The 13,515-nt window shown below is 48.4% G+C and overlaps 1 protein-coding gene across 1 annotated transcript in view; it reads right to left on the bottom strand.

Annotated features, from left to right (window-relative positions):
• LOC104524403 (protein-arginine deiminase type-1) overlaps positions 1-11,701 on the bottom strand; it is a gene marked incomplete at its 3' end in the record, with an annotated part of 16,094 nt that extends 4,393 nt beyond the window's left edge. The window contains exons 1-16 of the mRNA XM_029084808.1: positions 11,610-11,701; positions 9,534-9,708; positions 8,989-9,058; positions 7,611-7,672; positions 6,764-6,881; positions 6,536-6,661; positions 5,729-5,904; positions 5,539-5,642; positions 5,100-5,223; positions 4,109-4,216; positions 3,870-4,021; positions 1,555-1,699; positions 1,144-1,237; positions 969-1,048; positions 164-289; positions 5-72 (exon numbers count right to left, since the gene is read on the bottom strand). Of these exons, the coding sequence (XP_028940641.1) occupies positions 5-72; positions 164-289; positions 969-1,048; positions 1,144-1,237; positions 1,555-1,699; positions 3,870-4,021; positions 4,109-4,216; positions 5,100-5,223; positions 5,539-5,642; positions 5,729-5,904; positions 6,536-6,661; positions 6,764-6,881; positions 7,611-7,672; positions 8,989-9,058; positions 9,534-9,708; positions 11,610-11,701 (1,820 nt within the window). The remainder of the gene's footprint in view (positions 1-4; positions 73-163; positions 290-968; positions 1,049-1,143; positions 1,238-1,554; positions 1,700-3,869; positions 4,022-4,108; positions 4,217-5,099; positions 5,224-5,538; positions 5,643-5,728; positions 5,905-6,535; positions 6,662-6,763; positions 6,882-7,610; positions 7,673-8,988; positions 9,059-9,533; positions 9,709-11,609) is intronic.
• Between the last annotated feature and the right edge of the window lie 1,814 nt (positions 11,702-13,515).

Below are 13,515 nucleotides of genomic sequence, written 5' to 3'. Positions count from 1 at the left end.
GCACTGCCCCCCCACCACTGGTCCAAAGGGTTTGGGGATGCCCAGGTGCCTGCCCAGCACCAGCATGTTCACCTGCAGCCAGATCAAAAATCAGTGTTTTCCACTCAAAAGGTGGGTTTGGAAAAAGAGGGGGTGGGAGAGGAGGAGGTGCTGGGGGTCTCACCATGTCTGGGAAGAGGGCATCTGCACGGGAGCCTTTCAGGATGAAGAGCTGGGGGATGTCGATGATGTCCTGCTCACTCAGGCCCAGCTCCTGCTTCAGGAGGTCGCGGTTCCAGTCGATGCAACGCTGCCGAGAGGAGGGACATGGAATTGCCACCCCAGGTCATCCCATTCCCCAAATCCTCTGCACGGATCCCTTTGTGTGCCCCATTGCATCCTGCCCAGATCCTCACCCACTCCATTGCATCCTGCCCAGATCCTCACCTTCTCCATTGCATCCTGCCCAGATCTTCACCTTCTCCATTGCATCCTGCCCAGATCCTCACCTTCTCCACTGCATCCTGCCCAGATCCTCACCTTCTCCATTCCATCCTGCCCAGATCCTCACCTTCTCCATTCCATCCTGCCCAGATCCTCACCTTCTCCATTGCATCCTGCCCAGATCCTCACCTTCTCCATTCCATCCTGCCCAGATCCTCACCCACTGCATTGCATCCCATCCCTCTCAACAACCTCCTCAACGCATCCCCAATCCAACCAACCTCATTCCTTCAAGTTTTGACACCTCTGCAGTCATCTCCCAGCAGAACAATGGGCTGGGCTGACCCAGCACCCAAGGGTGCTTGGCTTCTTCATAGCTGCTCTTCTTGCCTGCCTACTTTCACTCTGCATGGTGTAACTCATGCCGTGGTTTCTTGCTCTTCTCCAGGATCTCCAAAAATGCTCCCCGCACCCAGAAACCACCCAGCAGTGATGTGCAAGTGAGGAGAATGAATCCACCCAAATCCATGGGTGCAAAGACCCACCTGCACGTGCTTGTTGTCATTCCTCAGTGACTCATCTGCCAAGATCTCATCGATGCTTCTCTTCTCAATGACTTTCAGCCCTGCTTGGGGACCAGAGCAGAGCAGTAATGGACATCAGTAAGGAATGCTGGTGGTCCCCACCATGCCCCAGGGATGCCCTCACCCGCTCCCTTACCAACAACCTGTGTGGCTTCACCATGGCCCTGCCTTTGCTTCTCCTTGAAGAGCTTGTAGCAGGCGTTGGGGCTGGCCAAGAGGAGACGGAAACCCTGCAGGAGAGACCCCAGGGGCTGACACTTTGCAGTTGGTGGGATGTTTTATCCCACTGTCCCACCAAGAGATACCACACTGACTCCAAACCCAGTCCCAGTTGTTGCAGGTTATATGGGATGCCACCACAGTTGCACAAGACACCACCACGTGTGCGTGGGATGCCACCACAGGATTCATCTCTCTCCAAGAAGCCACCCCAAAAGAAGGTACATCACCCAGCCTCCACGGAGAGGAGGACCAGTTGCAAAAATGGCTCTTTTTTGGAGGGATTTGCAGAAGACACCCCGTGCAGGAGCAGGGATGGTTCCAGTACCTTCCGATCATAAGTGGGGACGAAGGTGAGGAATTCATCCACGTGGCCCACGCTCAACCACTCTGAGTAGACTTCCACCGGTGCCTGCACTTTCTGGGCATAAAGAAAATCCCTGACAGCCTTGGACATCCGCCGGCCAGAGGCCCTGGGGAGCAGAGAGGAGGAGAAAGTGGGTGACCATCACATCCCTCTGCAAGATTTACCCTCATCCTTCCCCCAAACATCATGCCAAGAGGAGAAGATGCAGCTGCACGTCCCATTTTAATGGGAAAGGCTGGGAAGAGGCTGGAAATCATCTGAGCAATATGTATCTATATTATATACATTAATATATACATTATATATTAATATATATCTACATTATCTATATTAATATATACAAATATGTTTTCTATTAATATGTACATTATCAATTATATTAATATATAAAAATATTGTATATTAATATATCTGTGTTGTATATCAATAGATCTATATTATAAATTAATATATATCTATTATAAAACAATATAATGTATATTTGTATCATGTATTTTTCTATGTCTCTATTATAGAAAAATATCACAGATATTTATTATCTTTTTCTATCTCTAGTATAAATCAATATCATGTATATTTGTATTATATATTTTTATATCTCTATTCTAGAACAATATCATGTATATCTCTAATTTTCTATCTCTATTATAGATCAATATCAGGCATATTTATGTCATATTTTTCTATATCTCTATTATAGACCAATCTAATGTATATTCATATTATATATTACTATATCTATATCATATATTATATATTACTATATCTATATTCTATATATTAAGATCTATCTAGGCTGTATATATCTAGAGGGATCTGTGCATTACACCCCTCATTCTGCCCAGGCACTTTTGGGTTTAATTTCTCCTATTCATGTGAATCTTAAATCACTCCTCACGCAGCACTTTGCTTTGTCTTGGGTCTTTTTTTAAGTTTTTTTAAGTTTTTTTTAAGTTTTTTTAAGTTTTCTTAGCCAGACAGCAGCAGGCTGGGAAAATATTAATTCAATTTCTTGGAATAAAAGCTAATTAAGGTCCCAGAGTTGCTGGGTAAATGCTGTTTACTCGCCACCGTAACCAAAGTGAGTCCCTCGGCTCAGAGCAGGGTTGGGGTCGGAACATCCCGTTTGTTATCCCGGATCAAACCCCATCTGGATTCATCCCCAATGTTGTTTTTTTTTTTTTTTTCCAAGAAAATAACCTCCTTTGTGGAGGATTTTGCAGGGCTCTGTTGTTCCCACGAGGCTGCCTAGCACTGCCTGCCCAGAGCAAAACAATTTCCAGTTCTTCAGGATTTTACCCTTTCCTGGATTCCTCTGTTTTTCCCTTTTAATAGGGAATAAATAAAAATAAGCCTGGATGTTTACAGGGCTGTAGGATTGGAGCAAAAACACCAGCGGTTTGGGAGGGGATAAAAATTGGAGCCGTGGCAGGATGAAGGAATAATGATGCAGTTTGCATGTTAAATCTGGGAATTGATCAGTTGATGGTTGGACTGGATCTTAGAATGAATCATAGAATGGTTTGGGTTGGAAGGGACCTTAAAGCTCATCCAGTCCCAACCCCCCTGCCAGCAGCAGGGACACCTTCCACTAGACCAGGTTGCTCAAATCCTCATCCAACCTGGCCTTCAACACTTCCAGGGAGGAGCAGCCACAACTTCCTTGGGCAACCTGTTCCAGTGTCTGACCACCCTCACAGTGAAGAACTTCTTCCTAATATCTCATCTAAACCTCCCCTCTTTCAGCTTAAACCCATTTCCCCTTGTTTTGTCATTAACTGCCCTTATGAAAAGTCCCTCCCCAGCTTTCTTGTAGCCCCTTCAGGTACTGGGAGGCCACTATAAGATCCCTGGAGCCTTCTCTTCTCCAGGCTGAACAGCCCCAACTCTCTCAGCCTGTCCTCACAGCAGAGCTGCTCCAGCCCTCGGATCATCCTGGTGGCCCTTCTCTGGACTTGTTCCATTTGCTCCAGGTCTCTCTTGTGTTGGGGGCTCCAGAACTGGATGCAGCACTCCAGGTGGGGCCTTACAAGAGCAGAGTAGAGGGGCAGAATCACCTCCCTCGACCTGCTGGACACACTTCTCTTGATGCAGCCCAGGACACGGTTATTGGCCTTCTGGGATGATCTTACAGGTCTTTTCCAACCTTAATGATTCTGGGATTTTATGAATTGACTCGAAAATTCTCATTTTAATGGGAACCAGCCTCAAATTTCCGCTCTGAAATTTATCATGCAAAGTTTTTTAGGGAGGGTTCAATCCTCCCCACATCTCACCAAGGCAGGGGGCTGCCAATCAGGATCCGACCCAGGGGATACTCCTTCCCTCGCACCGTCACTGGTGGGCTGACATCCAAGTTGCCAAAGGAGTCAAGGCTGGTGACTTCTCTCCCAGGGGGCTCACGGGTCACGTAGCCAAAATCAGGACCCTGAGGAAGAAGGGAAAGGTGATGGGGATCCCTCACCACGTGGATTTTTTGGGGGGAGAAGGGGTGGTTGGTGATGCAATAACATACCAGGATCTTTTTAAAAGCAAAATCCTTCAAGCCTCTGTTCCGGGGTGAGTCAAAGACAACAGGGAAGGTCTTGTGTGGTGCTTCCACATAGCCAAACTCCAGCTCATCCTGTTGTGGGAAGAAGAAGAAGAAGAGGAGGAGGAGGAGGAGGAAGAAGAAGGCTCCTGGCAGGGTGATAGCCATCTCTGGCAGGCATGTGGTGAGGGTGGAGCAGGAAATGGAGCAAATCTGGCAGAGCCTGGTTGTTGCCCTTAATCCCGAGGGAGGCAGCTGCCTTGGCTCTCCTGGGGGGTGACACCCCACCCAGCACTGTGGCGCCTGGCACGGGTCATCCCCAGGGACATAATGGGCAGGGAAGTAGGACAGGGACAGTAGGACAGTGGAGACCCTCTTGTAAAGCCCCACAGGGTCTATCTTGCAATGGGGTCCTTCATGCACTGTCCCATGGGGTCTCTCTTGCAATGGGGTCCTTCATGCAATGTCCCATGGGGTCCCTCTTGCAATGGGGTCCCCTCTTGCAACGTCCCATAGGGTCCCTCTTGCAATGGAGACCCTCTTGCAATGCCCCATGGAGTCCCCTTTGCAATGGGGTCCCCTTTGCAATGGGGTCCCTCTTGCAATGCCCCAAGGGGTCCCTTTTACAATGCCCCCATCAGGTCCCTCTTGCAATGTCCTATAGGGTCCATCTTGCAATGGGATCTCTCTTGAAGTGTCCCATGGAGTCCTTCTTGCAATGAATGCCCCACTGGGTCATTCTTGCAATGCCAGAGTCCCTGGGCAACATCCCTGTCTGTGCTGGTTGCCACCACCAGCAGCATTTCCCCAAGCTTTAGTTCATGGTTGTCTGGTTCATCTCTTAGCATCTAGATGCTTCCTCAAGCAACTCAGCTAGTCCCTCCCAGGGGTGCCAGCAATGGAGGTAACACCCTACATGCCCCAGGAGCCTGCAAGGGACCAGAAGAACCACATATTACAAGCATCAACTGATGACCTGGATCCAGCGGTCACTCCGGGTTTCCACCTCCGAGCAGATGGTCAGCTTGCAGTTGGCTTTCTTCAACAGGACCTGGAGCCCTTCCAGAAAGACTTCGTTGGACTCTGGGCCCCGCTGGATGCTGGAGGGAGAGGAAGAAGCAAAGGCTGCAAGGGGGAGATCATGAGAAGCCCCCCACAATCCCAACTGCCCACTCCTCATTCCTAAATATGCTGGGCAATAGTCCTGTATGAGGTTAAACCCTGGAGAGGGTCCTCCAGCCTTTCTCCTTGAGGTTGCAATGAGTGCAGTGGGTTTCCTACCCAAAAATTGCCTTCAGCACAGCATGCATAAAGCCTGGCTCACCCTATAGCTGCCACGTAGCAAAGAAGAGTCAAAAACTCCTCTTTGGAAAGTCCACCAAGGTAGAAGAACAATGGGGTGATGTTCCTCCTACCTGCAGACAAAAACCTCCATAGGTTGCTGGGTGTTGGGTGTCATTATCCATGGTGCCACACGGAAAACCACCGTATCTGTGAAAATCGGGGTGCCCGGCGAATTCTGTGAGGGGCAAAAATGGCAACGAGTGATGGTTGAAAACTCCATCATTGGAGGACTTTGCAGGGGAGGGGGCAAACCTCACGTACCTTATGGGGGACCTCCAGCAAGCTGGCGCTGAAGGAAACCAACCCAGAGAAGCCCACATCGGGGAAAGCCAACCCTTCAACGTAGAAGGTGTTTTCTCCAGTACTGACATGGTCCAGCACGTAGGCCAGCTTGTCTGGCCCCAACACGGGTTTGTAGTGAGGGTATGAGCCACTCCCTGAAGAAACACCAAAATATTCAACCTAAGAATGGGTGATCAACCTGTCCACCAGGCTGGTAGGAGGCACCAGTGAAGAGATGGCTGATGCCAGCGTGGTTTGCAGAGGAGTGGGTGTGCCTCTTCTTCTCTGGGGAACATACTTGATCTTCCTGGTACAAAGAGGACTCTATACCCTCAGGTCTAACCCTTTCAAGGTGCGTGGCTTGAGTTTAGCATCTAATGATATACTTGGGTTCCCTGACCTGATTTTCGGCGGGACCTGCTGGGGATCCAGCTGCCAGGTTCTTCAAAGGCAGAACGTGCTGCCTGACAAGATAGGCTGCTTTGGTAGCTGGGTGATTGCCAGTGCTGAAAAGGTTCCAGGAGCCACGTGGGGGTTATCCGTCCCGTGGGAATGGCAAAAATTTCAGCAACCTCACTAAGAAAAGGGGTTTTAAATCCTTTTTCCCTTGATTTTTCCCTCTATAAACCCATCTTCTAGAACAGCAGAGGAGTTTTGGGGACAAATGAGTGTTTCCAGCAATCAGAAGTGCCCAGCCCTTAGCCACAATTTTTAAAAAATTTAGGGTTCACCCACCTTGGGGTCACACACAAATATCTGGGAAGGAAGGAAGGAAGAAATACTCACGGAGAGCATGGAAAACCCGCACTTTATCCGCGTCTGACTCCGGGACGTGCAGGACCACCTGGTACTCATCAAAGATAGCGCTGGGACCTTCAGTCCGCAGCAGCATGACCGACATGTCCTGAAGGTCTACGGCGGGGAAGAGACGGAGAGAAGGGATGGAGATGTAGCAAGTGGGAAACCACACAGTGAGATCTCTTGGTTCCCCTCACGCTGCAGGTGGCACTTTACCTGCAGTGGTCGGTTTCTCCCCCTGCCGGCTGTCTCCCCCGCCGGTACCAGGGCTGTCCCGGTCGCAGTTGACCAGCAGCACAGCACCTTGCCCATCCGGACCCCACGTCCACTTGGCCTGGAGAAAAAGCACCCAAAGGGGAGGGGAGCAAGATTTCCCCCCATCCCAGCCTCCTTCCAAACTGGGGAAAACCCCACTTCCATGGTCACGTTTGGAGGACAACCCACAACGTGCACTCAAGGCTGGTGAGGAGACAGCAGTGATGCTTTCAAGCCACTAAATTTCCTAACCTCAGCTTCTAGCAGGGCCAGCAAAGACTATTTAAAACAGATCTTAATCTTCTAACAAGTCAGAAAGCATCTGCCAGGCTTCATTTGGACAACACTAGGCCGTTTCTAGAACTGCATCTCATCTTGATGTACAATTTGAGCTGCCAATTGGGCTGCAGCTAATTGCCCGGGTGTGAGCGCTTGGGCATATGCAGATTTGTTGCCAATGGGGTGAATCTCTTGCTGTTTGCAAAATTTGCAGCTGAGTCATTTTTAGTGGCATGTTTCATGTTCAGAGAAGAGAAGAAGAGAAGAAGAGAGAAAGCATTTTCTTTTATATGATCCTTGGGGCTGGACTGGAGAGGCAGGAGATTTTGGCACAGAATAAGAAAATAAAAAGTGTTTTCCTCCTCAATTAGTAGGTTGAAAATCTGCCGTGTTATTTTCTCTAATTCAGACACCAAGTGACACCACCCAAGTCCTTCTCCCTCCTGGAGATTTTCAGAGAAGAGACTGCAAAATGGCTGCACCCTGCATTGACCCTCCGTACGTTGCCTACAGCAAAGCTTCTCGTTACCTTGTCCTTCCCTTTGCTCTTCACTCGGCCATTACGGCTCAAATCCACGTCCAGGGATACATCTGAAACATCAAGAGAAAAGGATGTCACCTAGCAGGGTGGCATTTTGCGCTTGTCCTCAGCACGAGTCACCCAACACCAACCCCACCTTCATACCCCAAAGTTGCTTCAAACTCAACATCTCAAAAAAAACACCAATAGAAAAGCCAACCCGATGGCTTTTTCATGACTTTCCCATTTTGGTCTCCAGCTATCTTCTCCCATCTTGGTTACCCCACCAGGGACGTACCCACTTCATGACATATTTTGTGCTTTCACCAATTTCAAGTGGTTTTTTTGAAGCCAAAACATGGTGGAGGCACAAAAGTCTTTTCACCATGAGTAGACACCTAAATAATTACTAGGGTTGATGCAACTTTTCAGAAGGGTTTTCCTTTAAGGAACTCTTCTTGGCCCAGATCTCTGTCTCCACTGAAATAAAGCAGAGGTTTACCAGTGACCTCATCTAAATTCTACTTAAATCTGTATTAAACCTATCTTAGTAGAGATACTCTTCCCAAATGGGATACACAGCATGTGGAAAACACGGGCACTGAAGCAGAGACTGTCCTTCTCCTTGATGCAGAGAGGAGGACATGGAGAAGCTGGAAATGAAGTTCTAAATCTAAGCAAACAAAGAGTATTTTGTAAAGGAAAAACCTTGTGGACAGCAGTGGCCCCAGATGTCTCCAGGGGAGCCCATCAGTCTTGGGACGTGAGAAACAATCAGCCTCTTCAGGTGCAATTTTGGGAAGCACATGCATGACTTAAGGACACAGGTCTGACTGTCATGTGAACATTTTAGAAAATCCCAAATTTAGGGTAATTAATCCATCCAAGTGGAAGGCTCTGGATCCAGACTGGTTGTCTAGACTCTCTTTGTAGTCAGCAGAGGGAAAATAGGCATTTCAAGGGAATGATTCACCTCATCCTAAACTTCTAAAATAGGTCAGACAACACCACTTTGGTGCCTATTCCTAGTCCACTAGCTGCAACAGAGGTTGAGGAGGGGGACACCGGCTAAAGTTGGGTGAGATGGTCACCTTTGGATCCTCTTCTGCCAACGCAATGGTCTTGGCAAGCAGAGTAGGATGCTCGGTGTGTGCGTTGGGTGGGGACACGGCCCAGCCTGTGTCTTTTTTGCACCATATAAGGTAGCATAATAACATTTTAATTATTTCCCTCTTGCTTGTCAGCATCAGTCAACACCCAAACCTTTGTTGCACGTTACAGATGGGTGGCCCGCGCCCCCCACTTAACTCCTGTCCCATGGACCCAACTAGATCTTGGCATCAGACAGGGTTGGTCGGGTTTGAACAAGTGTTGTTGAAATACTCACCTACACAGGTGAGATACAACCAAGCCACCGCAAGCTCATTGTCTTCCAGTCCATAGTATGAAATCTTAACCTGTAAAGACATCACCAGATCATGACCCAAATCCTGTGTTCCATCATGCTGAGTAGGTCTTCCCACTTATTGAGTTGACCAACACTACACAACTAGCTCTTGGAGGGTTCATCCAAGCCATTCTCCATTAATCATAGTTCAGCTGAACTCCTTCTGCCTGTTTCAGCACAAAAAAACAGGTACCAAAAAAGCCAAGGTTGGAGGATTTTTGTTGCCTGGTATGGAGTTACTAACAGCAGATGTTGCAATCACCGCTATCTCATCTTTAGGGCACAAAATGCAAACTCCTTCTCCTTCTTAGTTTCATTTTTTGTACACAATAATTACACAATTCTTTTTAAGTCTGAGTTTTCTTCATGGAAATGAGCCCGATGTCAGCACTGCCTAGAAACTCTTGAGTCTGCTCTGAATCCTCCCTTCTTTCCTAGAAAATTTGACTTATTTTTCCAGTTTTGATAAATAAAAAGCAACTAACCTTATTGTCATTGACGGTCCTGCTGGTAACATCAATGGTCACTATAACTTCTATATCAGGATCCAAAGGCCATCTGGAGTTAATCATGGGTTTTGTCATGGGGCTGTGGATGATGTGGACCGTAACCGCGGAGGTGGCATGGACATCAAATGACGTGGCACCTTTGGGGGTAGATCTGAAAGAAAGAGCAGCGTTGGGTTATAGGTGAAGTTGTCCCTCCTGTTCTCATCTCTGAAGCCAAATACTGAACCTGGAATTAAAATCCTGGGTGGAAAGGACTCAGAAACCATCTTTGGGTGATGAAATGCGTCATCTGAATTTTATATGTACTATCTCTGTGGCAATGTTGAGCAAGCAGAGCTCACACTGGAGCTTCAGCACGTCCTTCCGTGGTTAAGCCTAGGTTATGAATTGCCGAAGTTTGGGCATCCAACCTCCCTCCACAACACAAGAAAACCCCCAAAACTTCAGCATCCCACATCAAAACCTCAACAAAGAGCCAGGATGATTTTTTATATCACCCATCCAGGGAGATGGTTATGATGGGACCATATCCTAACCCAAGAGATGTCCAAACTGGAGCAGAGCCTGAATCGAAGCGTGAAGAACCCGCACCCCACCTGCATGACATCCCTCACCTTTGAAGTGCTGTCTACCTGCTCATTACAGCCCCAGCACCTCCATCCCAGGAGCATGAGTGCTCCAACCTGTCTGCTGTTGGGAACCAGCCTCCCCAGCCACACACAAAATGGGACAGGGTGGTAAATTTTAACAGTGAGAATAATAAAACAAAATAAAACAAAACAAAACACAGAAGAGATTTCATTCCAGCATTGCTCTTGGCATGGCATCCCTGGTGCCTGCAGCAGCTTGTAAAGGGAGATTAAAGCGTCATCTCACTTGTGACCCCTCGTATTTAACATCGTGCCACATCGTAAATCCACCTGCACGCTGTTGCACGCCGGGATGGCTCAAATTTGGGTCTAGTCGCCCTGATTTTACAGCCCTCACACCTCAGCATCATCATCACCTTCCCACTGTGCTCCATTTTCTGCCCCAAAACAGATCAAGCCGTAGTCAAAGCTTGATGCATCCACCACCGAGGTCCCCTCCAGCCAGTGCTCTCCAGGAACAAAATGACCCCCATTTTTTTTTAACTTGAAAGAACATCCACCATCTGCTTTTTTGGACCAAAGCTCAGATTTTGCTACTGAAGAACCAAATCAGCTCATTTTTGGGGCTTGGGCCCTATGTTTAAATAGGATTGAGCTTGCTTTGAGTCCAAATCCAGAAAATAAATTGCAAATAATAGGTTTTATATATTCTTATATGGCTGAGGGGAAAAATAATCCTTATTTTAGCTCAATCTGAAGACCTTCAGGAGGACGATGGCATGACCTGGCCCAGCTCCAATGCCTAACCCCAAGAACGGCGCCGGATGCGATGCCAACTGGCTTATCCTGTAGTCTCTATCATTATAAACGTGATTTATTAAATAATGACAATGTAACAGCAGGATAAATACAACCTTGTATCTGGCTAATAAAGCAACCCCGTATTTAATGCCAGAAAAAACATCTCTTTTTGTGAAATTGTCCATGTAAAACCCACCAGTGGGGTTTTTTTTCTGCCTGAGCCACACATTTTATTCTTTACTCCCCGTTTTAGCTCTGGACAAGTTGCTCATCTTGAATTGCTCTTGCCTAATATTTTCACAGCCAGAAATAGATCCCGCTCAGCCGGGGTGTGCATGGGCTTTGCCTGCAAATCGTCATGGCTCAGCTACGCTTTGACGCCTCGCGTTTACCGGAGCCAACGTCCCTCCTTTTGGGTGCAGCTCCTTGTGGGACATTGTTCCCTAAAACAGACCCAGTGGGATGTGTCCCCCCCACCCCGTTCACCAAACAAGCTGGTCAAATCTTTGGATGAATTCTTGATGGGGGCTCAAAATAAGCTCTGATTTTTCCCCTAGCATTCATTTCTCCTCCAAACAAAGAGTAAAAGTGCCATTGGGTTCCCCCAAAACCCATCAGCCCTACAGAAAACAATGGGGGATACCCCAATCTCAAGTCTTACCGGCGTGTATCGAGGAAGACCTCGGTACCCAACACGCAGACGTTGTAGCTGGCGTGGCTGGTGGACATCTGCACGACGTGACGTTGGGGCATGATGTGCCGGGGACAGCGGCCGCATGTGAAGGAAGCTGCTGCCTGGCTTTGTAGGTAAACCAGCAGGACTGGATTAAAAGGCAAAGGGAATTTAACTCCTCCTTCCCTCGATGATGACGGGGTTTAGCCAGGGGACCCTGTCGTCTCCACCTCCACCACCCAGCAAGCTGCCGCCCCGCTCAGGGAGATGGAGGTGATAAGGCAGCCCCTGGGGGGAGAACGGGCGGCTCCGGGATGGCTCTGGGGTGGCTCCAGGGAGGGGATACCGTACAGAGGGGCAGGTGACACTGCAGCCCTGCCCCAAGATGCTCAGCAGTGAGCTCTTTTGAGACTTATTCTCACCTTTTTATTCCCTTGCAAGTCCATATAAGGACTCCAAAGCTTAATGCATTAAACATTTCAACTCCTCCTGTTGCACAACGTGGTTGTTTAGAGTTATTACAATACACAGTATCATTAAAATAAAGTATTTTCTTTAAAATGACCCAAAATTTCCATCCAGCCTCTCCACAGGTGACTCATGGCCTCAGCTACCCCATTAGGGCAATGCCCGAGTAAAGCCCGACGAAAGGAAATGTTTGCTCAGGTCGGTCCTTCCCATCATAACAACTCCTGAGAAGCACGAGGGACAGAAACGAGTGCAGGGAAAACTGGTTATTTGGCAGGCAGGGAAGGGGAAAAAAAAAAACCCAACAACCAAACAACAACAAAACAACAAGAGGCTTTCAGTAGAAATTAAAAGTTCTCAGTGTTTCGCTTGGACATGGCGTCACGGGGGAATTTGGGGGTTTATTTTGGGTATGCAGCAAAGCTCCCATGGGAAACATCCTCATGGCTGGAAGCTGTCATCAACAGGAGTCATCACCTGCCTGCAAAAAGGGAAACTGAGTGAGATTAATCTTGGTGGAGCTGGGAAGGAGGTTTCCACTGAGCTTGGGGTTGGTGGCCACAGATAAGATGGAGAAAAGAGGCAGCGCAGGGACGGAGAACGTGCCAACAGCCCCACAGCTGTGAGGTTCATCCTTGTAGCAAGTGGGACAGGCCAACGTGGTCCTATTTCCATGGGTTAATAGTGATGCAATGAGCAGGAGAGGGTTGCAAGCCAGGAGAAACCCTGTTTTGCAAGAGGCAAGACCCCTTTCAAGCTGAAAAGGTCAAAGCAAGCTCAACAGAGCTAGAAGGACCAGTCTCCCCCCCTACACACACTGCACCAAGCTGCACGTCCTCAACCAGAGGAGCAGCAACCTTCTGGGCACCTTCGCCTGCAAGATCAAACCAGCTGCTTCAAACATCTCCCAGCCAGTCTACATTAAAGGGCTCCTTCCAGCTTTAATTGCAGCAGAAACAAAAACAGCACTGTGTCTCGTACGCGAGCACGGCTTTAATAAGATCGTGGGAGCCTGCCGGGCAGCCAGGATGCTCGAGTTGGGAGCACTAGCGGCATTTCCAGGCTTGCCTTACTTGAGATTTAACATAAAATCCCGTTTGTCAAAACCCAGCACGAGTCAAACTCCTGATGTTCAGAGATTTGGGAATTCTGTTGGCTTTGGAGACCCTCCTGAGGGATCACAAACTTTCCCTGTGAGCTGAGGTGATGCAGAGGCAGCACAGTGGGTGAGGAACACGCTGCATCCTCTTGAGGAAGAGTCTGGTTGTGGCAGCATCTCTACCAAAGAGTTGGATTTCCCACTCGTGGCTGCTGGTCACACTGGTTTGGACTGGGCACAGTGCTGAGTTTGCTGCCTGTTGTGATTTTAGCATCGCATCCTGCTCAGCTGGTTTAAGGCCTGTGCTGGACAGGGAACACACCTTAA

The sequence above is a fragment of the Antrostomus carolinensis genome, unplaced genomic scaffold (genome assembly GCF_000700745.2).
Source record: "Antrostomus carolinensis isolate BGI_N321 unplaced genomic scaffold, ASM70074v2 scaffold23994, whole genome shotgun sequence".
NCBI lineage: Eukaryota > Metazoa > Chordata > Aves > Caprimulgiformes > Caprimulgidae > Antrostomus > Antrostomus carolinensis.
The sequence above is the reverse complement of the archived record's forward strand: the minus strand, read 5'-3'. Positions and strand labels throughout refer to the sequence as shown.